This window comes from Nannobrachium achirus (assembly GCF_963921795.1).
Source record: "Nannobrachium achirus genome assembly, chromosome: 19".
Lineage (NCBI taxonomy): Eukaryota > Metazoa > Chordata > Actinopteri > Myctophiformes > Myctophidae > Nannobrachium > Nannobrachium achirus.
The window spans coordinates 9,561,443-9,586,706 of NC_137826.1; the positions used below are offsets into that span (position 1 = coordinate 9,561,443).

The window sequence follows — 25,264 nt, forward strand, 5'->3', positions numbered from 1 at the left end:
ACGAACTCCTCCCAGGATTCGAAACAGCAACCATAGACTGCAGGGTTTAATGTAGCGTGGTCGCTGTCTTGAATCCTGGGTGGGGGTCGATTTGCGCCAGAAAGGTCCAGGATATGCGGTTGGTCAGACTTTTTCCCTCTAACTTTGACTGACGGCCAACGCCAAGAGGTGCTGGGTTGCCTCTTGGAAACAGATTATGTCGGGAGTATATTATGCGCAACATACCAGCCAGGTTTGTTAGTATCCTTGACCAGACCAAAGGCTAATAACAATTTATCGTGCACATTCATGTGCACATTTATGTGTCACCAGAAACTCCATTTTGAGTAGCCGAGATGCAGGAGAAACTCCTAATTGTCGCTGTCTGAAACCAGATAGAGCCAAATAGAGCTTCTTGTGGGTTATAAAGCAAGGGGGAGACAGAGGGAGAACAGACAGGAGGTCAGACAAACAGCCTGGCCATTAACTCATCCACTACATTGGACGAGTTTGACGAGCTATAGTTATGGGTCCACTCTGCTTATGACGAATATGACGAGCTATCAATTAGCTTTAATAACTATAAAACAAAAAAGTATGATCGCCGATTCGCCGTCCATAGCGCTCTGTGGACCCGCCCTATTCACAAAAAACGGATCTGGATGTTCCAGAACGGAAATGGGGGGGCGGGACAACGACGCCTGTATCCTGTCTGCCGAAATGTCATCCGGTTTAATGTTGTGCAACACCAGCGTGGCGCTCCGTCGGTTTCGCTTTGAGCGATGGAAGGCTGTAGTGCTTTGTTGCTTACCCTGCCTGGATCGTATTGTGAATGCAATCGGTGAACCATCGCGCAATGGATTCGCGCGCGCGCCCACGTTAAAGGTAGGCAAAATCCTGGCGGTGTGGACCCTCAGAAGGGTCTTAAAAATAGCGGTGGGTGAGTTAACAGCCTGGTGGCAGTCAAAGAGTGAATAGAAGAGAAAAATAATGTACAGAGGACCCACCTGTACAGAGGACCTAAGGAGAGACCCACCTGTACAGAGGACCTAAGGAGAGACCCACCTGTACAGAGGACCTAAGGAGAGACCCACCTGTATAGAGGAATAAAAGAGAATTGGAACCTGTTCCAGCAGATCACTATGAAGGCTATACAGAAACTGTCTTAGAAGATATAACTCTCTCTTTCTCAGAACAGGAGAAGAAACGTAATATCACGAGGACCTTTTCGTCAAGCTGTGGTACAACCGTTTAATCAAGCCAGAAAGGAATTTCACAGACTGATCTCTCCCAGAAGAATGGTAAGAGCCATGCTAGTAGCCCTAAGGGCAATCAAACGACGAATCCATACAGAGGACGGAACCATCTCTGGACAGAACTAGCTCTGCCACCAGAGCCTGATGACTCTGGTGGTCGTCAGTTAGGCAACCTGGGACCTTATTTGCCTTACAACAGCTGTCAGCCAAGTACAACAACTGTCAGCTATGTTCAAGACCACTGACTTGACTGAATCTTTCAAGAAGAGCTGGGCCCGAAGAGCCCGAAGAACTGGGCAATCAGTGGATACCCAGTGGATATTGTGTTTATTTGTATTTTAAACTTGTATTAGTTGGCTATCATTTATAACCTGTAAGATCTTCCACAGTCTGTCTAAAAGTGTATACAATTTTGAAATTCAAGGTTAGCACCGCTCAATAATTTTTTATGACGTATCTAGGCGGCCTAAACGCGTTATGACGTATTTTACGCGGCCTATACGCGTTCTAAATCAGAGTTAACCAATCGGGTGCCTATGTGACTATGACATCATGGACAGATCAACAGAATCGAAGTGTTTCATTGGTCTAGCGGACTCATGTCATCATCATTTGTGACATCATGGTTTTGGTAAAAAAGCGGTCTATAGGAGCGGTTAGCACCGCTCAAAAATATAGAACTAAAACACATAGAAAGTATAGATCTAGAACACGGAATGTATAGATCTAGAACACAGATTTCATAGCTCTAGAACACATAGAATAAAAATTCACCGCTTCACTTCGAACCAAGGTTTCATTTTTTAACAGGTTTTTCCCATGGGTCTTTGACCGGATCAAGCCAGATGTTGGAGCTATATCCACGAGTTTCCAACGCCCCATAGTGCATTGCGCAGACGTCTGCACCGAGCTTCCGGCGCCGATTTACCAGCTCACAACGGGTTGCATCTGCGACGTGAGCTTGTATGTCTGCTGATAAACCCGGAAGTTTGGTCCCGATAGTCTCCAGTAAACTCCCGCGGAAACTTGTGGATAACTCCCATTCCAGGAGCACCGCTCAAAGAAAAGGAAGTTGGCCAATCAGAGGACCATTAGGGAGAGGGCCCTAAAGAGACAGGAGCCAATGAAATGAGGGACTGTACAAGCCCTACAAACACTACACTCCTTCCCCCTCCTCCTGGTCGTCCCCAGGACGAAGAAACCAACCTGGGGTGACGGGGCCTTCTCGACGGCCACCCCCTCCCTCTGGAACTCACTCCTAGCTCACATCAAAGAGGGTGCCCCCACCCTCACCACGTTTAAAACCACACTCAAAACCCACCTTTTCAGACTTGCGTTCCCTACCTAATCCCCCCTTCCTTACTTTTACTTCTATCCACAAGTTTCCCAACAAGCTTACTGGGGGAAAATGTGTGCTTCACTTCTTCTACACAGCTGATTCAAATCACTTAGCAAAGCACCAAGTAATCACCATGCAGACATTCAGGTGTCACAGCAGCAGTAACAACCAATCATATGAAACAGCTAAGAGGACAGGAAGTGATGCCCACCTTTCACGTGAAGGCTCATGGGACATAGGAAAATTGTGGATAGTTTTTAAACGTTTAATTATTTTGTTAAATTTTTTCTAATGACATTTTTATTTTGTTGCAGTTTTTGGAAAGCGACTGAGTAGCTCACTCGAAAGCGTGATATAAATTGTAAGCATGTATGTATCATTATTATTATTACAAAGGGAGCCATTAACACTTTGCTAGCCGAAATAGAATGGCTTGTTGTAGATTAGCGGTGAAATTTCTATTATTGTATTATGATCTGAGACATAATATTATGTTTATAAACATGAGTCCGCCACCCCTCCTTCTTGGACCGTGCCGTTGTTTTTTCTTTTTTTTCAATCCCCAGGTCGTTAGCTCACCGTGATTATCTGGATCTCCATTGGGATAGAGTGGCTGTTTTGGCCGAGGCGTCTTCTCCCCGTGCGTTTCGCGTGCGCGATCCGTTCACGTAAATGTCTGCTCAAATAATCCACGGATGACTCAAGAGTAGATCTATATGAACAGTTTCGCTCGCATACTAGCACTCGTGTATAAACAGTAAATGGGTGGCTGCTAGGGAGCCTGTGGAAGGAATGGACCTGACGTCACTTCTGCTTCATGTCAGACGAGCCATGCGCTATCGATGGAGGAGTGGTGACTAGGGAAAGTTAGACGATCGCCAATTTTCGGATAAAAATCATTTGTTTCGTTTTTAATGACAAAGTACGGTAAAAGACGGCGCGGCTGAGACTCCTTGCTCAGATGTCCGGTATATTCCGGTTTTAATATTAAGGGGCTCCCCGTGGCTTGCAAAGTGTTAAGGATCCATCTATACTATAATTTTGCGAATGTCTGAGTGAGTGTCTGAGTGAGTGTCTGTCACAGCGTTTCTCCTCAGTGGCTGGAGCAATTGATCTGAAATCGCATCACCATAAGCATATGAACACACCTGACATAACTGTGAAGCCCGTTTGTCACTTTCACAAATCGTATGCTGTATATTAGCATTTTTATGGTGTATCTACTATCTATGCCTCTGCATCTAGCTTGAGGCTAATCTATTCTGCATCTAGCATGAGGCAACATGTTTAACCAGCTGTGTGTGTGTGTGTGTGTGTGTGTGTGTGTGTGTGTGTGTGTGTGTGTGTGTGTGTGTGTGTGTGCCGGGGGGGGGGGGGAGGTTGTCTTGCCCTGTTACAGATGTTGTCCAAAAATCATGCAGATCGGTACACAGTATCTCTGTAGCCATTAAACTAAACGGGTATTTCTTACGTTGATGCTCCTACATAACATGTAAGCACCAGTTAAAGTTACTTCCCATCCCTCATATACTGTGTGCACAGTGCACATCCCATAACCCACACACTGCACATCATTTCAGTGCTCATATCTTTGAACGGGTAAGGGCTAGTTTGGTTAAATGTGTAGTGTACACTCAGAGTTAAATCAACAGTAAGGATTTTTGTTTACCATTACAAGAGTAGTTTAGATGATGTTCTTTTTATAGCTTCACCCTCAAAAAACATATATTTGTCTAAAATGGCTGAGTGTGTGTGTGTGTGTGTGTGTGTGTGTGTGTGTGTGTGTGTGTGTGTGTGTGTGTGTGTGTGTGTGTGTGTGTGTGTGTGTGTGTGTGTGTGTGTGAGACAGAGAGAGAGAGAGACCAAAGTGTAAGGTACTGTATACATTTTTGTATGGTGGGAGTAGTGCATGTACTGTACGTAGGCAGCCTGCTCTTCCAGTTCAAGGCCTCATGAATATTGTGACTTGAGGCTCCTCATGAAGCGAGAAGGAGTGAGAAGAAGGAGAACAAAAGGAGAAGAGGAGCTAGCGGAGCTAACCTGCAAGGAATGGTTGGCGATGAATAATGAATAGTTTTTTCAACTGCACTTGAGCAAATGTAAATATCTTGGTCAGAATGTACATGGAGCAGCTCCCACTGTGGAATTCTGCAGGTTATCTGAATGACAAGCGTTTATTAATATTTCAACGCCAACGCCGACACCTTGCTTGTAGTGACGGTGCAAAATCCTTGGGAGTACACACACACACACACACACACACACCAGTGTTGATTTCGTCGACTAAAACTATGACGAATTATTTTTGTCGACTGCGTTTTTTTTCACTGACAAAAACTAAATAAAAACTAAGCTGTGATGACTAAAACTAAGACTAAATATATTGACAGTTTCGTCAACAAAATAAAAACTAGACTAAAACGTTAGGGAGGGACTAGTGGAGAAGAGAGTCATTTTATTTGTTTGGTTGCAGCGCGACGTGTTGTGAGCTTGTAGATCTGCTATTTTCAGCACGCAACCAAGTGAAAATTCAGTCATTACGATGCCATGTTTAGTTGACTAAATCAACTGTAGATTCAGTCACCTAAAATCTTTTTTTCACTTTTCAGGTGACTAAATTATGACTAAAATTAAATGACATTTTATTCAAAAGACTATGACTAGAACTAAGTCAAAAACAACACTGACACACACACACACACACACACACACACACACACACACACACACCCACCCACCCACCCACCCCTCGGCAAGAGAGAAACCTTATTTTTGTTTCTTCTGTTCTTTTCAGAACATTCCGTTGAAATGATCAAATATTTTGAGAAATAGAAAAAAGTAACTTGAATGCTCAAATGACATTCCAACATCCCATCCTGCTGAAGGCAACCTTGAGGATCAAACACAACACACTTAGAAAAAGCCTAATGATGCTTAATGAAAGCTTAATCTCTAATGAAAAGCCTAATGATGATGATGATGATTGTGATCGTACAAAATTGCTGAAAGGGGACAGTACACCCCATCAATTACTTACTTTAAGTTTTTGTCACGTTCTTGATCTAATACTCCAATTTCTTATCAATTTAACCATAGACTGTAACAAATATATGGACAAAGCGAAGCCATTGGTTTCTATGCAGCGCAAATGACGCATTTTGGGTCCTTGGCATGGGTGTTGCCATCATAGATTGTAAAAGCACCAGAGGATGCTATTGGCTGCCAACGGTCACGTGCAACCGCAAGGATACTTGGGAGAATCTGGTCGGAGCCTCCCGAAATACAGCACAACAAGCGGCCAACCATAGGAGGTTTTAGTTCCGTATTGGAATCATTTTAAATCGGCGGAACAATGCCCCTGAATTTAAGTAAATATGAGGCCAATCATAACAAGAGCAATACTATATTTAAAACGATCACTTATAAGCCGGACAGTAGTAGGCCTCCTAGTGATTACACTGCTGTTTTGGAGTTTAAATTATTTGTAAATAGTTTTCCCATGGCCTCCTATTAACTTCCGCCCTACGTGTCCGTTTGGTTAAACTCCAAGAGTTAAAGAGGTGGTGCCATAGTTTTGTACTTTTTCTGTTTTTCATGTGTCTAGGAGGTTGAAAGTACTTCATTAGACCCCCTGGTGTGGTTTTTATGAGCAATTATGTATTCTCTTGGTATTTGTTTGTTTTCTCTTGGAGGCTGGTCAAAAGTGTCAGTGTTACATCACAGAATCAACTCCTCCCCTAATTACCATTCACCCAACACTGTGGGTGTGGCTAACTTCAGCTGGGTCACCACCCACCATGACATCCATGCATACTTGAACTGGGGGTGTGGCCACATAAAAACCCAATTTTAACTCTTTCTGTATACTTTTTTGGAAAAAAATCTTCCTCCTAGTATAATCATAATACCTGATAATCATTTTTTAGAGGGGGGGGGGGGGGGGGAATCATGGCACCACCTCTTTAAATTAACAACATAGATTAGCGCTGGAGGGTTCCCTATTTATATCTGAGACTGGGAGATCGGGGTTGGTTTCCCGGCCTGGTCATACCAAAGACTCTGAAAAATGGGACCCCAGTGGGCCAGTGCCTTCCTGCTTGGCACTCAGCATCAATGGTTGCATTGGTTAAGTTAAGTCTCTGAGACATACTAGCACAGGGGTCTTCAACAGGGGGTCCGGGACCCTCAGAGTTACTACAGGGGGGCCGCCAAGGATCATTCTTTTAAATTAACAACTTGAACCCTCGCATCCCTATTCTGAGGAGAACTTTAGCCAAAAATAGCCGATCTACAGGCTCTCAATGCCTCGCACTGCGAGGCGTTGAGAGCTTGTAGATCGGCTATTTTCGGCAAATAGGTTTGGTGTGGAGGTAAAAAAAAAAGTACAGAGTGAAAGGTCAAGTTAACTAAACATAAGAATCCACCATAGACTGATGACAAACAGTGCTGTCAAACAGCCTGAAAACGTTGAAGGCCCTTGTACTAGCATCATGTCCAAGAGGTGTACTTATACATCAAGCTGCCTCACGCTACAGAAACAGGAGATAGGCTCCTGCCCAAAGGGCCAACAGGGCTCGGCAAGGCTTACTCACTTATGTTAGTAGAAACAAAACAAGCCCCTGAATTGGTATTAGACTCTAATACCAATTCAGGGGCTTGTTTTAGAGTCAACAGACCCCTGAGTCCCGAGGTGACATCAGGCTGAGCAGGAGGTCCTGCTCAATCATGCTGGGAAGCTGGAACAACACACGCCCGCCCAGCTCTGCCCGTGTTTCTGACAGCTTGATTGTAAACGATGACGAGATCAATACATTTTAGTCACGAAATAGAAGTAGCTACATCCGTCTTATTTTCACACATACAACTGCTAGATTAACCCACTAAAACAGGCAAAATAATCTGTGTTATTTTAGCTATATAGCAGGATTTATTTTCTCAAAAATAGCAGAAGTACAAGCTCACACTTGTACAGTACATTTGCCATTTTTGAAAAATCTTGAAAAACCTTAGAACAATTTTGAATCATTTAGAATGTTTTAAACATTTGAGAACTACTGATTGTAGAATTGTCCTCAGGTCTTCATGGGGTTAAGGGAGTGTTTCCACAGTATGTGTAGTGATTGACAGCATGAAGAGGTGATTCCGACTGCACACCGACTGTAGTTACTGTACGCAGTTGTGCGCATGCGTTATAAGCGACTCAACAAAACTGAGCAAGTCCAGTCTTCCAGTTTTCCGCCGCCGAGGTTAAAAGTGCACTTTACATTAGATACACACTAGGGATGGGACGATACACGATATTATCGTGATAAAAAACACTCACAATAATCATATTGTGGAGATTTAAATTATCGTGATATCATCCTTCGTCTTGCAATGGGATCAATTCACCTTTTATTTGCGATACCATGTCTTAGACCCTCTATAATTGGTAAAAGGTACTTATTATATACGTACTTGATATAGTCTTTTTCCCCACTCGCTATCAAATGTCTTCCAAAAAATAGCCGATCTACAAGCTCACAACGCAACACATTGTGAGCTAGTAGATCTGCAATTTTTTGGCAAATGTTCCACCCCAGGATAATGGATGTTGATTATCGCGATAATATCGTAAATCGCAATTTATTTTGTCACAATAATCGTGATATGACATTTTGATATCGTCTCATCCCTATTAAGGCCACTTTTAACCGCACAGATTCGTCAACGATTCGGTGGCGGAAGGCGGCGGATAGCGTCGGTTGCCGAACGGGAGCTCATCGTCAGGTTTTCGGCAGCGGGTCGGGAACGTTATCGACCGAAAACTGGAAAACTGGACTTGCTCAGTTTTGTTCAGTCGCCCCTGGCCGTCGGTAAGATTGAGGGAGTTGTAGAATAGTTTGCTACTGTTGCAAAACCAAGCCAAAATAAGCCAGAGACATTTTCCCGTCGCATATTTTTACTAAATACCATATTCTCAATCTCAACTCTCAGTTCCTATTCCAATCTGATCCAAAGCAAAGCTAGTAAATAGTGCAGCAGCTCCCCGTGTTGTTGTTGTTCTTTTTTTTCCCCTTCTCCTCTGCACGGAGAACACACAGTGCCTCCGGGTATGGTTGCCAGATTCTGTGAGTGAAATAAGCGACCAGGTCTATGAAAATAAGCCCAAAAGCAGCAACCAGTTTCACCTCTGAGCTCTATTACATTAGTTATTTTATAAAATAATGTTGAAAGCAAGGCCAAATAAGCAACTAGGCCTACACTTCAGAAACAAGCCCAAACAAAAGCAACCCACAACTAGCAACATTATAGGAAAACAGGATCAACGTTGCTTATAACGAGCAGACCTGGCACCACTGCCATACAGTAACTACAGTCGGCGTCGTCTGAAAAAATAAAAGTGCTTAGTTTTTTGCAGTTCTTTGCAGTTCTTTGCAGTCTGTGTACAGTCAGAAGTAGTCTCCTGTAGGCTGTTTGGTGTGGAGACACCTATAGATACACACAGACCGTTCTCACGGACACCAGATCTGCACGCACACTGCCATACCCGGCGTGTTCCCAGTCTACTTGTTTCACGGAGCCGGATCATGTTTTTAATTCCCTTTTACATCAACCCCAGGGCACTGTGGCTGGTTCTACTCGTGTGATTTAAAAAAACGAATTCAACAGCTGACTTCAAAGATATGCTTAAAAGGAAATGACTAACAACAACCTTCACAGAAATGCTGTAGTGGAGAACAATATTTATCTTTGAAATGCAGTGGAGTAAAAGGCATACGTTTTCTGACCATGAATGAACACCAACATATTTTGGAATTGTCCAAAAATTGACAAATATTGGGATGATATACTGTATGGTCGGTAATAAAGGAGATACTGAAATACGAAATACCGAAAACAAGTGTGGTGCTGTATCTAGGAAACTTGACATAGGAAAACACGCATAGAGAAGAAATGTATCTGGTCAAGGTGCTGCTGGCAGCCAGCAAAAAAGCAAGATTGTGGTATAAAAGTGACCCTCCAACTCGTGAGCAGTGGCTGTGCATCGTGGAGGAAATATATGTAATGGAGAGATTTACCCATAAACTCAGGCTACAAGAAGAAACATTCCTTGAGAAATGGGACACCACGGAAAATGAACTTTGAAATGGACTAAAATGTGAATCTTCAAACGATGTAAAAAAGTAAACCCTTCACTGTATTAAAGTGACAATCTGCAAATAAAAAATGTCCAAACATACAGTATAAAAAGTACAACACTCAAGTAAATGTAATTGGATGCTGTCCACCACTGCATCCAATCATAACACAATTTAGATGCACACATGTGGGGAAATCGTCCAAGAAGTGCTCTGGGTCAAATGTGTGTGAAAACAAAGTCATTCTGCCCCGGTGCTGCAGAAGGCTCATTCCCAGTCATTAAGATCAAGGCTCCGTGGTCAACAGAACAATGGCATGCGGCGGGCAGTAGAGACGCTCCATATATCCAGGGGGATCTCTGAGGTAGTGCCCATCAAAAGGAGAGAGGCGAGGAAGGCACTCTGGCGAGCTCCTTAATGCAGCGCTGAGTGTGGAGGCAAATGACTCTCTCTAACCTTCTGTCATGTCATCTCTCTCTCTCTCTCTCTGTCTCCCGTTCTGTCCCTCCCCCATACCACCCCTCCTACCAGTGATGGTAACTAAGTACATTTACTTAAGTACAATTTGGAGGCATTTGTACCTCAAAATTGTACTAAGAACAGTACTTAAGTAAATGCACTTAATTACTTTCCACCACAAGTATCTTTCCCTCTCTCTCTCTTTATGAGGGGCCTAAATTCAGTGCAATATTCATGAAGCCTTGAACTAGAGGTACTGCCGGCCTACACAAGCCCTAACACTCAAACAGCAGCACGCACACTCAAACGCACACACACGCGAGTGTGCAGGGGCGTCACAAGGGGGGGGGGGGGGGGGGGGGGGGGGGGGAGTGGGACTGAGTTACTAGGGCCCAAGGTGGAGGGACCTTAATTATTTTATACTTTAGCTATTTTTGAATTTGTGCAAATCTTTGAATATACGGTATGTATTTTTTAAGCAAACATTTGTAACTCAAGTTTTGCTTCTGGGGTCCGTGGCCAAAAAAAAATACATTTTGGGGGTCCTTCACATGAAAAGGTTTAAGCACCACTGACATAGAAACATGTTTTTCAAAAAACCTCAAAAAGATTTGAAGACTTATACAAATTATCACGATTTTTCAAAAATAGCAGATCTACAAGCTCGCAGCGCAGCGCTCGGTGTCACGCTGTGAGCTTGTATATCTGCTATTTTTCAATAGTTAAAGCACAACATAATGCGTAATAATAATGCGTTCTCAGTCTAAATGAGTTAAACCCCTTCCCCCTAGGAAGAACATTCATGGGGGGCCCGCAGTGAATCCTTGTACCCAGGGCCCAGAATGTGGTGTGACACCCCTGCACGAACACACACGCGAGTGTGCACGCACGCACGCACGTACGTACACACACTATGCCCTCCGCTCATTATACATCCCCCACACGCCCACACATCCAGCGCCTCCACAGAGAACTGTTGGATATGTTTCTGACACATAACAAAATCAATGTCTGTCTTCAAAGCGGCCAGCTGTGGAAAACAACTTGACTGAGACAAAGGCCAAGATAAAAATAACAAAGTCAAATACAATCCTTGGGCTATGATACATGGCACTCCATCAGTGTGCTTCACCAAATACAGAGGGTCGCGACCCATTTTTTTGGTGGGGGGAATCTAATCTATTAAAGGAGTGGCGACACCGGCCGAAAATTAACATTATGATACAGTAGGTCACGTGGTGTTTCTTCAAACAGTCTGAAAAGGAGGCGGGGCCGTATCAGTTAGTAGTGAATGTATACCTCGTCCGTCGTGCGGTGCCGCGCAATGTATACTTCGTCCGTTGTGCGGTGCCGCGCACAACCTTGTTGTTAGCGTGTAGCGTGGCTAGCGCTGCACCGCACGGCTATTTGCGAGAGCTATTGTGTGTGTACACACACACACACGCGCGAAAGCACACACACACACAGGCTACACACACACACAGAGTGTATGAGCCGCGGAGGAGGAGGAGATCGCTGGTCCCTCGTTCTACAGTTGCTCCGGTGTCCCGGGTGCTCCAGTCAGGTTAGGGCAAGAGACAGCAGGGTATGGCCAACAAAACCGTTGCATAGACGGGGAGAAGCGTGTTGACCCTCGTACACCTTTTTTGACACCTTTTTTGAAGAAGACATGTACTTTTTTATCGGTCTAACCATTGATTTTATAGCGAATGCTATATCATTTTTACCCCTAGAACTGATACTTTTAAAGTTGGTTTAGAAAGTCGGAAAGACACCTCGGACAGCTTTTTTTGGGGCAGTTTCAAAAGATAATGATATGGATAATCGACTCCGCCCCTCCCCCCATATTAGCCCAATCAAATTAATTTATTTCGGTTACTGTACAGAAAGTACTACTTTCAGTACAGTAACTACAATAAATTAATTTGATTGGGTCATTTAACATGGGGGTACATGACATCATTAAAAAAAATGGCTAATTTGATAGCCATAATTAGCTGTTTTGGCCGTGTCACGCCCCCTTTAACTCATACCCTGCCAAAAAATATGTTTCTATGATAAAAACGTCTTTAAAACGTCTTTTTCACTATGGACCTCCCTGCCAGACGTCTTCTGAACGTCTTTTTTAAAAAAATCATAAAAAAAAAAAAAAAAAAAAATTGAAAAAAAAAAATTTGAAATTTTTTTTTTGGGACCTCCAACAGTGTACTAGGCATGATCGCGATCGCGAAATTGCATGTTTAACCCCCATACCAACCCCATCTTTCAAACATGGCAGCCATGTTTGTTTACATTTGAAGAAAACATAAGGGCTCCTTTCTCCTGAATGCCTGAACGGATTTCCAAGCGGATTTTTTTGTTTGAAAGCTGTGAAAAGCATGCACATGCATAGTGCATGATCTGTGCACGAATGTGTGCACCAGCGTGCACACTATTTTTTTAACCCTTTGTTGGCGAACCGGCAATATAAGAGGTCATCCCACTTTAAATATGGCACCGACTGAGTTAAATAGATTTTCAGAACATATTGTAAAGTAGAGAAATTAGCCAATCTACAAGCTCACAGCGTGCCTCAAGTGCGAGAGAGAATGTTTGTAGAGATGATATTTTTAGTGTATTTATTTTATGTTTGGGTCCAAGGGAGACACCAATTTTCTCCTTTGGTCTCAAGCTGAAAAGGTTTGGGAACTAACCCCTGGACTAGATAGTGGTCGATGGTCGATATGGTGGTAAATATCGTTGAGACGATACAATGTTTCCACGAGATTCCTTTTCAGAGATATTGTATATATCGTGATACAATATGACACAGTGTGAACACTGTCAGAGTTACATACTTGTAAGGGTCAATTTTAGACCTCCCAAAAGGAACACAGAGAGTCCCTGGACACCACTTTAAGGACTGCTGGTCTAAATGGTCTGTTAATCCTTTTTCTTGCCCGCTGACACGCCCAGAAATTATAATAGTACTAGACCTTACCCGTTCGAATATATGTGCTGCAAAATATGTGCAGAGTGTGGGTTATGGGGAAAGTAACTGTAACTGCATGGTGCGTGCGTGAGAATATGTGGGAGCATCATAATGTAAGGAGCAGCCCATGGAGGAGTGTATATTTATGATGGATACAAATAATTTAACAGCAAAATTAGGTGAATAGAAGTATGAGGATGTATTTGCTCCACATCATTTTTCTATACCCGTTGGAAGATGAGACACACATCACCCGTTGCATGCGTGACCCATGCAGAGAGAGAGAGAGAGAGAGAGAGAGAGAGAGAGAGAGAGAGAGAGAGAGAGAGAGACTGCAACATTCCTAACTGTGAGAGAGGTGTGTGTGGGCCCGGGGCTACAGATCCCATGGCCTGGAGGAACGGACCGTAACCCTGACAACAGGCTGTAGAGTGAAGAAACGCTAATAAATAGCTAGAATTTGGGAAAAATTAAATTCGGGCTCCGTCACCGTGTGTATAATGCTAATGGCCAATGCCATGTTAAATTTGAGATCAGTCGCTGAAGCGAGTGAATAGATAATGCATTTTGTGACCTACTGACTGACTGACTGACTGACTGACTGACTGACCGCTCTCCCTAATTAGTATATGGATGATACAGTAGGTCACGTGGTCTTTCTGAAAAACTGTCTGAAATAGTCTGAAACTCATGTCTCATAAAAATATTATTAACTCATATTTTAAGTACCCCTTTAAGTAACTTGAAAAATAACCATAAAAACCAACATGAAAAGGAATCATGATAAGATTGTGTATCGTGACACAGCTTGGAAGAATATTGATTGTATATTTCCATATTGCCCACCCCTAAGTCGATGTGATACACATGCTGCATGTACGATGCACATGCAAGCAAATAGTAGAAATTGCCTAATGAGATAATTGGGACTTCATAATTTCCATTTCATTAACGTGGCCAAGGGGCAGCTGCATTCTGCTGATGTGTTATTATGCTGATGATTACTAGAAGACAAAACTGTGCATTTTAGTTTCTTTTTTTTGTCTTTAGGCTGCTGTCTCAACATGGGGCACTCAGCTAGTGAGAGAGCACACCCCACTGTAAGTAACGCTTCAGTCGGCCCAGGTTAGAATCCAACCTGCCGACCATTGCTGCATAGCATCGTCCCTATCTCCTTCTCGCCTTTTCCTGACTGCCTCCAGTGGTGTAAAGTAACTAAGTACATTCACTTAAGTACTGTACTTAAGTACAGTTTTGAGGCATTTGTACTGTACTTGAGTATTTCCAATTTCAAATACTTTTACTTTTACTCCACTACATCTCGGATCCAAATATTGTACTTTTACTCCACTACAGGTATTTGAAAACTTCAGTTACAAGTTACTTTGCAGGTTTACATTATAATATTATAAAACATAAATGTACCGCTTTAGCACTATTTTATACCTAGGCTATTTGAAAATAGCCGATCTACAAGCTCACAACGTGTTGCAACGCTTTGTCAGCTTGTAGATCGGCTATTTTCAAACATTTTGTACTTTTACTTTTTGTACTTTAAGTACATTTTGGTGCCAACACTTTCATACTTTTACTCAAGTACATTTTGAATTCAGGACTTTTACTTGTACTGGAGCATTTCTACATTGCAGTATTGATACTTTTACTTAAAGGAGTAGTTCACCACTTTTCAACCTGTCTTCATATAATAGGTCCTCACTAATGTTCATGATACAATAGCACAATTGTTTTCTATTCAGTCTGGGTCTCATAGGAGAGCTGTCAAATCCTTCCTACCGGTGACATCATCGTTTGACAAAAAAAATTAAATAATATTTTTGAAAAAAAAGAAAAAAGATTTGTATTATCACGAGAACAATGGCTTCCACTTTAACATTGCAACTTTTTCAGGAATAGAAAACCTGCAGTTTCTATTAGCTTGCATTTCCCATTGATGATATCACCGGTAGGAAGGATTTGACCCACCCACAGTTCTCCTAACCCAAACTGAGTAGAAAAAAATTGTGATATTTTATCATGAACATTAGTGAGGACCTATTATATGAAGATAGGTTGAAAAGTGGTGGAGTGCCCCTTTAAGTATAGCATTTAAGTACTCTTTCCAACACTGACTGTCGCTTACTGTTACTGTAGACAATAAAAGCAAACTAACAAAAACTAAAAACTGGGTTTGTTTTGTTTGGGGGTGACTAATCGTCTGTCTAGCTCAATGTTTCGCTACCAGTCGAGTCTACCAGCCAAAACAAGGACAAGGGATGTTGCAATTATGAGTATAGGCAGACTAATCAGTCAACAACCAAAAACAGGATGTTTATCCATATATCAGGTGTCCTGGTGTAATGTTTGTGGGGGCAGGGGGGGACGACGACAAAAAAAAAATTGTTTATTTTATGTGAAAAGAATAATTTACAGCAGTCTGCTCTCCCACTGTAATTACAGCTGTATGATGAGGGCCATAAATGATAAGGCAGTAGCCCTTTACAACCAAGTCTCTGGCTCCCTCTGCTGGTGATACAAGGATTTCCACATGTAGAGATAAACTTAGATTAACAATGTCAAAATCTCTTAATCATGATTAGATCTTTTTGTAGGCTAACACAGAAGTTATACATGTTCCTACAGGCAGATTTCCAGTGGAATCTTTTCATTAGGTTAAAAAAATAAGCTAGGCAGCAAATACATCTTGTTTTGGTCATTAAATTGATTATAAGTTATCTTTTGCAATTAATATAATGCTTATATTAATACAAAATATGTATTATAAACCAACAACACGCATTTGAAAACAGACCTACTGGACAGCCACAGAGTGGTCGCAGGCTAAAAATCACATGGACAAAACAGCACTGGAAATGTGGCCAAGGAATCTATCTGGCAAAAATCCTAACTCACTTTCAGAGACAAACTAACACACTGGAAATAATTTGAATTAAAAGGCTGTTATCACCACTACACACAGTACGCAGAGAGCTGAGTGATATGATGAAAATGAAAAGAAATGTCTTGCTGACTTTGACATGAATTTCATGGGGTTTGATTAAAGTTTGAAGATAGCTTACACTTAGCACATTAAAACTTAAAGAGTAACTTTTTTAAACCATAGACCAGGGGTCTTCAATGTTTTCAGGCCAAGGACCCCTTAGTTGAAAGAGAGATGAAGCAGGGACCCCCACAACCCTTTCATAGATTCCATATTGTTTCATTGTTTGACAGCACAATTATCAGTGTATTTTGGATTCATATCAATGGGTGCATTTATATGCACAGATGTATTCCACTTATATTCGGAATGACTGCTCATTCAGAATAGAAATGCTCATATACACGTTTAGGAATGGCCATTCCGGTCTGACCCGAATGAATTTTCATTCTGGTCTGAAGAGGTGGTTTATGCCGTTTCAATCGGGATACATTTGTCATATAAACGCTCCATTCGGAATGAACTGCTGTCTGAACTGCCCCCCCCCCCCTTCTCCGACCTGAAGTAGGCCTACTTTGCGCATGCCCAAAGTTCTATTCCGAATGAATCCTTTGGTCATGTAAACGACAGTGGAATGAGGGATACTTGTATTCAGGTCCCATGTAAACGTTTGGGTATGAAGCTCTATTCAGAATAAGTTCATTCTGAATGCCATTCTGAATGTGCATATAAACGTACCCATTGTGTGTTTTCAGATATTTCACCACTTGAACCGTCAATACTTAATAAAGTTGACCTTTCACTCTGTACTTAGTCTGCTCTTTTTCCCCTCTACACCAAAGCTCAGAAAATAGCCTATCTACAAGCTCACAACGCCTTGCGCTTCGAGGCGCTGTGAGCTTGTAGATCTGCTATTTTTGGCTAAAGTTCTCAGAATATGGACGCTAGGGTTCAAATGGTTAATATAAAAAAGGAGGGAAAAAAAACGTTCTATCATACCCCCCTAGGGGTCCCGGACCCCCTGTTGAAGACCCTTGGTATAGAGCCCTGGAGGTCCTAGCATGTAGATCTGCTACACAAAGATCTCCCCAGATATCGTGATGCTATAGGGTTCATGAGGTTAATTCTACTTACACTAATAATTATTATTACATTATGGTATAATTATTATTACATTATGGTATTCTGCATGTGCAGCGCTAGGTTAAGCTACAGAACATGCCATGCATGTTAATGATGGCATGTTAATGTTTGAGCAGCTCAAACTGGTGAGGAAAGCAGGCTCTGTCGTGGGGTCCTCTCTGCAGGGGGTGGAGGAAGTAACCAGGGTGCGAACAGCGAGGAAGCTAGATTCCATTTTGGAGAACTCCTCTCACCCCCTCCATCTGGAGATCACCAGTTACTGGAGTAAGAGAGGAAACGACCGCTTTGCCTACCCAGGACGGAGATGTGAGAGACTAGGAAAATCTTTTGTACCGGCCGCCCTTAAGCTGTACAACGAGACACATAACGGACGATTGAAAAGTACTTCCTTCCTAACCTAGACTGACGGAACTATTGCTGTATTGACTTTGACCCCTAAGGACCTTCCAGGGAGAGTGCTCATGTGCGTCTTGCGGTGACACGCTCCCTAGTTTCTTCTTCTCGGAGCTGCTTTTTTTGCTTGTTTTTTTTTTCGCACTGATTTTTGACTTTGCACTATTAGGTTGTGTTGGTAGTTTCTGAGTATTCTGCTTTGTTTAACAATGTCAGTGAGATACTTGTTGCACTAACTAGCATTGACTGTTACGGTCTCTTTTTGTAGACACTTTATGTATATATACTTATATATTATTCGCCCCCTCTATTGATGCACCTTCTCTTTATTGGTACTGTACTGCTCTTTTTTTTCCTCTTATCTATCTTTTTTCTTACTTCTCTGTAACTTTGTAAATAACTGTATACTGCTATGCTACAACTGGACAACTGAATTTCCCCCTTGGGATAATAAAGGTATCTATCTATCTATCATCTAGCTCAGAGTGCATTGTTCTTGCCGCGTTTGAAAAGCATTAACACCTTCAGCTAGCAGCATGTTCATCAACAAAATTGTTGAACTTTTCTTTTGCTTGCCAAACAAGTCTCTGATAACCTCCCCAGCCAACCTTTCTTCAACTGTCCGTGGTACTGTATGTTGCCGGCAGGCACATTGTGGAAATAAAACACCTTGAGTGCCACTAAACAGATAGCTTTACAATTGGTTGAACCAACATCATTATTCTGTTACTTAATGGTTATTAAGTACATAAATAAATAAATAAAATAAAATATTTGTTTAAAGATTTAATTAAACGGCTGAAATACTGACCCACACTGAAATGAAAGATTTACGTTTATCAGAATAGTAGACACAGAAATTAATTTAGTCTCCTTTAATTAATTATAATCATGTCATAACATGCACAGCTCATTATGCCAACCCAGACCCAACCCTGGCTACTGGCTGCTTTTAGGTCAAGTCTATATGGGTTTTCTTTTAAGGAAGATTAACGTGTCAACGTGTTTTGGTGTCAATCTAGTGAGAACTGCAGTCTGTCGAGTGCCGAAAACACCCGCTCCATTAGCACGACCACAGAGACTTCCTGGTACTCACAGATAGCGTATAGCTACGGTAGGCAGTCTGGGTAACGGGACAACGAGATCACAGATGTAACCCAGCCCAGTCATTTCCAGGTGTGGGGAACCTCTCCACTTTGTTTACGTGACCATTTTAACATAGTTATGTCCCCATGAAGAGTCATGCTGTTGCAGAATGTTGCCGTTGTTTTTTATGCCAATGTTTGTTTGTTTTTCTGGAGAAGCAAAAACTACCAAAACGGACTTCATCATGGCAATGTGTTTCTCCACAATTATACAATGTTGTTCTTAACCAGAGACAGAACTAAACGTGGAGAAAAAGCGTTCCGTTTTTATAGACCAAATATCTGGAATAAACTTCCAGAAAAGTGCATGTCTGCTGCAACACTCAGTTCTTTTAAATTGAAGGCTAAATATCTTTCAGTTTGTCGTTGCCTTTTATCGAGGCTTGTTAATCATTTCTTCTGCTGTAATTTAATTCAAAATGTAATTATTTTATTGTATATAAATGTCTTAATCCTGGGTGTCTACAACTTAATGTTTTGTGTGAAGCACAAATGTGCTGTACAAATAGACTTGCATATGCCAGTGGTTCTCAACCTTTTCAGGCCACGACCCCCAAAATAACCATATTCCCCACCCTGGCGAACACTAAGAGTTGAGACATTACATTTTGTAGAACATGGTTCTATTGTAAAAATAGCAGATCTACATGCTCAAAACGAGATCCACTCGCCTATGCTATTATCAGTATCAGGCAGGGGTTGACACTAAGGTCTCAGAGGCACTTGCCTGTCGGGCAAGTACATGTCATGTTCTCCTTGCCCAAAGGTCATGCCCACTTGCCCGAAAAGTAAATAGTCCATTATAAGATGATAGGTAAGATTTTAATTACCTCTCAATTTAACACTTATTTCTTTACTTTCTGGGCTGTGCAATAAAATGTCATACCTCAATACCTCCAAATACCAAATACCTGCATAGCTATGATTGAATATGTATAGGGTTTCACACTTATTTTATATTATTACGTGTTGCAACAGTAAAAACAACACATTATAAGTAAACGGTGCTCTTATTTTACATTACACAGACCAGAAGACGGTGCTCTGGCCACGTTCAGGTGTTTAGACAGATATCTCGTGTTCACGGTTGCCTCCCCTCTCAACAGAGCACTTGCCCGGCCGGGCAACCTGAAAGCCAACTTCACCTGCCCGAAGGTTTTATTTACCTGCCGGGGGCAGGTGGGCAAGCCTTAGTGTCAATGCCTGTCAGGTATGATGAAGAAGATACACATTCAACTGCATGGCACTCACCGGAGGAGGTGAAGCTGTTGGACGGTCCAGGACGGGTAGCAGTGGGAGATGCAAACTTGAAGCTGCTTGGAGAAGGCTTCTTCTCAGGAGAGAACGAGGAGCCTCCAGCACGCTTCTCTGGAGAGGAGAACGAGGCGCTTGGAGCACGCTTTTGGGGAGAGAACGAAGAGCTTGACCAGGACTTGCTGGGACTGAACTTCTGGGGAGAGACCGAAGGGCTTGACATGGGCTTGCTTGGACTGGGCTTCTGGGGAGAGGCCGCTGTGCTCGACGTGGGCTTCTGGGGAGATTTAGTCGTACCTGTGGGTTGAACACACTGAATAAAGGAGTTGTAGATGCTAGGGGTGGGCGATATGGAAAAATACAATATCACAATATTTTGCCAAAGCTGTATCACGATACACGATTGTATCACGATTCTTTTTCACGTTGGTTTTTAAGGTTATTTTTCAAGTTACTTGACAAAAACTAGACTCTCTGGGTTCCTTTTGGGAGGTCTAAATTGAACTTTACAAGTATGTAACTCCGACAGTACGCAAATTAAACCAAATGGACCCTTACGGGTCCATTTGGTTTCATTTGTATACTGTCAGAGTTAAGGGGAGACCTCGACATTTTAAAGTCTGAGAACTACTGATTTAGACAAAATGCAGGTTTAAATTGAATTCTGCAATGAATCTCTGTATTAACGATTAAACAGGATTTTTTTTACAAGGCTCCCTCAATTGTATCATGATATATATGATATCTCTGAGGCCCCGTACATACGGCAACGCTTTGTCGAGAAAACGGCGAGGTCCCAGGATATTGCCGTTGCGTTTTGCCTTTTTATCAAGCGTTCATATGAAGCCGAAATGATGTAGTGTCCATGTCAAGAGTGAACGGCAGAAACGCAAGAAGCAACAACGCATGTTAGGCTTTTTCTCTCCTACAAATAGATATTGAATACCTCCCTTAATGCTGTGGTTCGGTGGCCGAGTGGTTAAGGCAATGTGTTTTTGGTTTGTGAGCCCCAGGTTCGCGTCCCCGCTTGCCCAACGCAGACGTCTTTTTTTTTTTTTTTTTTTTCTGCGATAAAGTTATTATTATTATTATTACATTATTCACATAACTCGATAATGGCGCTGAGTCGGCTCATCGCCTCCGTCATGGATAATAATAATAACTTTATGGCCGCAAAAAAAAAAGTTGTTCGTGGTGGTGAAAAGAAGTGACAAAAGCTGGACGCGAACCCGTGGATCGAAAATACTATGTCTTAACCACTCGGCCACGGAACCACAACACTGAAGAGGGTATTCAGTATCTATTTGTAGGAGAGAAAAAGCCTAACATGCGTTGTTGCTTTTTGCGGTTCTGCCGTTCACTCGGTGACGCGAGGGGAGAGAGGAGTCAGCTTTTCCACCCAAATCTGCGGATCCAGATCGTTCCGTTTTTAACCCCCGAAAATGCCGTTGTCGTCTGAACGGAAGGCCTATCTGACTTTTTCTTTTGCGTTATTCTCGTTGCCAAAACACAGTGTGAACGGCACCTGAAAAGGCATATCGTGGAGACATTGTATCGTCTCAACGATAATTATCACCATATCGCCCACCCCTAGTAGATGCTGAGGTGTAAGGTTAAAATTATTTCCAAACATTCTCTGTGATCCACAAATACATGGCCAAACTTGCACATGCTATAGATGGATTAAGAGGGGTCATTTGATGGCTTTCATTATGTTGTGTAATAACTTAACCAGGGCATTTTGAAACTAGAAAGATGAAATTCTGGGAAATTGCAAGTGTGAACACATTTTCCCTATCGAGTCAATGGAGTAACTTTTAGCCAATGAGGAAGCTGCATAAAGGTGACATCACAAGAATGCTGCTTGCTCATTGGCTAAAAGTTCCACAGCTGATGTCACGGACAGAACGGCCCATACAAGGAGATATGCACGTGTGTCGCGTTTGATACAGGTGCGGTTTTCTGTTGTGTTTTTGTTTTGTTTTTCTCAGGAGAGTGGAGACAGTGACCCTGTAGCACAGGGGTCTTCAACGTTTTCAGGCCAAGGGCCCCTTAGCTGAGAGAGAGATGAAGCAGGGACCCCCACAACCTGTTCATAGATTCCATATAGTTTCATCTTCTGACAGCACAATCATCAGTGTATTTTGGATTCATGTCAATTCGTGTTTTCAGATATTTAACCACGTGAACCGTCAATACTTAAAAAAAACTTGACCTTTCACTCAGTGCTTAGTCTGCTCTTTTTCCCCTCTACACAAAAACTCTTTGCCGAAAATGAGCCGATCTACAAGCTCACAACGCCTCGCAGCGCGAGGCGTTGTGAGCTTGTAGATCTGCTATTTTTGGCTAAAGTTCTCCGAATATGGATGCTTGGGTTCAGGTGGTTAAAATATAAAAGGAGGAAAAAAAGTTTCTATCACACAAAGATTTGGAGGACCCCCTAGGGGTCCCTAGGGGTCCTGGACCCCCTGTTGAAGACCCCTGCTGTAGCATGTTTAAAGAATCTTACCATGGACAGAATATGGAGTGGGATTTCCAATCCTGTCTCCAATTTCCTCGGCCGACTTCATTACGTCCATCTCCAATATAACAACCACACGTCTGAAGAACAAACACATAAACATAAACATAAAAATAAGTACAAAATATAACCATTATGCCTCTGCCGTGCCAGGAGGCATTTATGTTTTTGGGTTGTCTGTCCATCCATGCGTCCGTCCCACCCTTGTGAACATGACGTCTCAGGAACGCCTTGATGGAATTTCGTGAAATTAGGCACAAACATGCACTTGGACTTGATTAGACGTTAAAGGTTAAAGGTCCAAGTTATTGAGACCGCACAAAATATAGTATAGTATAAAGCAGGGGTCCTCAATAGGCGAACCGCGGTCCGGCACAACTCTCTCTGGACTCTGGGCTGGCTGGGCAAATTATAATAAAAAAAATCTCAACGTTTTCACTTCTCCGTTGTACTCACTCAATTCACCGCATGGACTCTGAATGCGGACTGTGTGTGTGTGTGTGTGTGTGTGTGTGTGTGTGTGTGTGTGTGTGTGTGTGTGTGTGTGTCAGCAGCGATGCGTGTTCGTTCGCTCGTAGTCTTAACGTATATGATACGACAACGGCCCTTTGCAAGCTGTTTACAAACAGTTGTAGACTACCAGAGCCCATGAGCGGAGTGGAGCGAGGAGAAATGCCGTTCTGAGAGAACACTTTCTCGACTGTCACAAGCGTTCCCAACACAAGTGCCTGGGGTAACGTAACTCATGGCGAGTCGCGAGTCTTTTTTAATTCAGACCAAAATCCGTCTCACTCACTTGCATTTCAAATCGTATCCTTTGACTGCTGGTGGTGATATATCATTTAACTGACACAAGGTAGGCTATTTATTATAAACATAGCCTACTGGAGTCCTGTGGATGACAGATTTGACTTGAGTGAAATCTCGTGTGCTAGGAGCGGAGGAGGGTCGGCGCTACAGGAGTGTTGAGGAAAGGTGGACAGTGAAAATCAGCGGTTCAAAGAAGAATGGACAAATATGCTTTCGGTTTCATCCTACCTCAAAGCATATCAAAGTATCAAAGCATAATATGCCGAAAAACTGTTGCTCTGTCTGGTGAAGAGTGAAATTGTGAAACACCACAATGTCTTGGCTGGCTGCAAACCCAAGATGCCATTTCTCTCCTTGAGCAGTAGTGTTACACAATGTACTGTACAATAGTTCTTTTTTGGAACCTTAATAACTGATATCTTATCATTTTGTTTACCAGAGGATAGAAGGGGTTTTAGTTTTTTGTTAAAAGTAAAAGGACATTTTGTTTTATGTTATCATGTTGATGTGAATATTTGAATTCCTGAGAACTTTTTGTTTAGTATTCATTTTTGTTAAAAAGAAAATGTTAGTTTTATTAGTGTTAATTATTATTATAAAAATATCGAACTACTACCTCCTACCTAACTTTGACAGACTTTCAAGTCCGGACCTTTGTCTTTTTCCAAAAAATATTTGTGGACCTTCAAGATTTCTAATTGAGGACCCCTGGTATAGAGTATAGTACAATATTATATTATGGATCTGGACAGACACAGATGCAAACTGCAACTGGTTGGCGGAGAGCAACATTTGGTTCTACTTTAATACATAATATAGAGCGGGAGAGCCCAAGGAATGAGTGAGGGGAGGAGGGACAAACAGAGAGAGAAACATACGAATGAAGCAAAAGGGGGAATTAAAGGACAAAATATTAATGCGTGAATGAATACACTACCTTCCATCTGCCAGTGTGCTGGTGGTTGTCTTATTCAGCCGGCACACACAGTTGACTGCCATCCGCTCCATCAGATCGTTTATCTGGGATGCTAGCATGAAATCTACACACAGAAACATGTTATTAAGCACTAGCACAAATAGACCTACTTTACGCACCATCTCAAAGACAGGGTTGCTCACATACACGGTGGGGGAAAAGGTCCCATTCTGTATGGTAGTGTTATGTTTTTGCATTCTTTGCCACCAACATTTGATATACTTTGTAATGCGTGCAACACTCTTGAATAGGTAAGCCTACTATAGAAGCCACGAAGGGAGCTGAGAGGCAATCAACGCAGTCGCCATAATTGAAAAAGAGGAGGAATTGTGTGATTTTACTTGAAAGAAATATTTTTCTACAATATATTTTGGTTGTTTTTGCACAGCCTTTGTGATCTACTGGTAGATTGCGATCTACCTTTTGGCACCCCTGAGCTACACAAATGGAAAAGTGTTCAACTCTGTTATACAACAAACATTGTAAATACATGCTAAATTATGTAAAAAAAATAAAAAATAAAAATAGTCCCAATCAGACAACGATTTGGTGGACCCCTGCACTATCTCTGAGGACCCTCTGGGGATCCTGGAACCCCTGTTGAAGATAGATCTACCCTGCTATATGGTCTGCCATGCATATCATACATGGGCAACTGGCGGCCCGGGGGCCACGACCGAGTATTTCCCGGTGAACCTAAGCGCAACGGTGGGGGCTTGGGAGTGTGGGGAACACGAACACGCACCACTGACTATTGCTGATGACGGAGTGGTTATATAGCTTAGCCTTTATGTATTGAGAATGAGAGGCACTCTTGCCGATTTAGTAAGAGACTTGTCGCCAATTTCAAGATATTTAAAAGTTATGTGGGGCGGCTGGGGCCATGATGATAACCTTTTCTTCCCACAACCAGAATAAGGATTTATGTTGTCTGTGTTATTGTTTACAACCACAATTAT

The 25,264-nt window shown here is 42.3% G+C and overlaps 1 protein-coding gene across 1 annotated transcript in view; it reads right to left on the reverse strand.

Annotated features, from left to right (window-relative positions):
- The window catches only part of LOC308304584 (replication protein A 70 kDa DNA-binding subunit-like), a 136,830-nt gene that overhangs the window by 109,804 nt on the left and 1,762 nt on the right, over window positions 1–25,264 (reverse strand). Inside the window, exons 4-6 of the mRNA XM_080749212.1 lie at window positions 24,267–24,369; window positions 22,508–22,599; window positions 19,996–20,295 (exon numbers count right to left, since the gene is read on the reverse strand). Coding sequence (XP_080605338.1) covers window positions 19,996–20,295; window positions 22,508–22,599; window positions 24,267–24,369 — 495 coding nt within the window. The remainder of the gene's footprint in view (window positions 1–19,995; window positions 20,296–22,507; window positions 22,600–24,266; window positions 24,370–25,264) is intronic.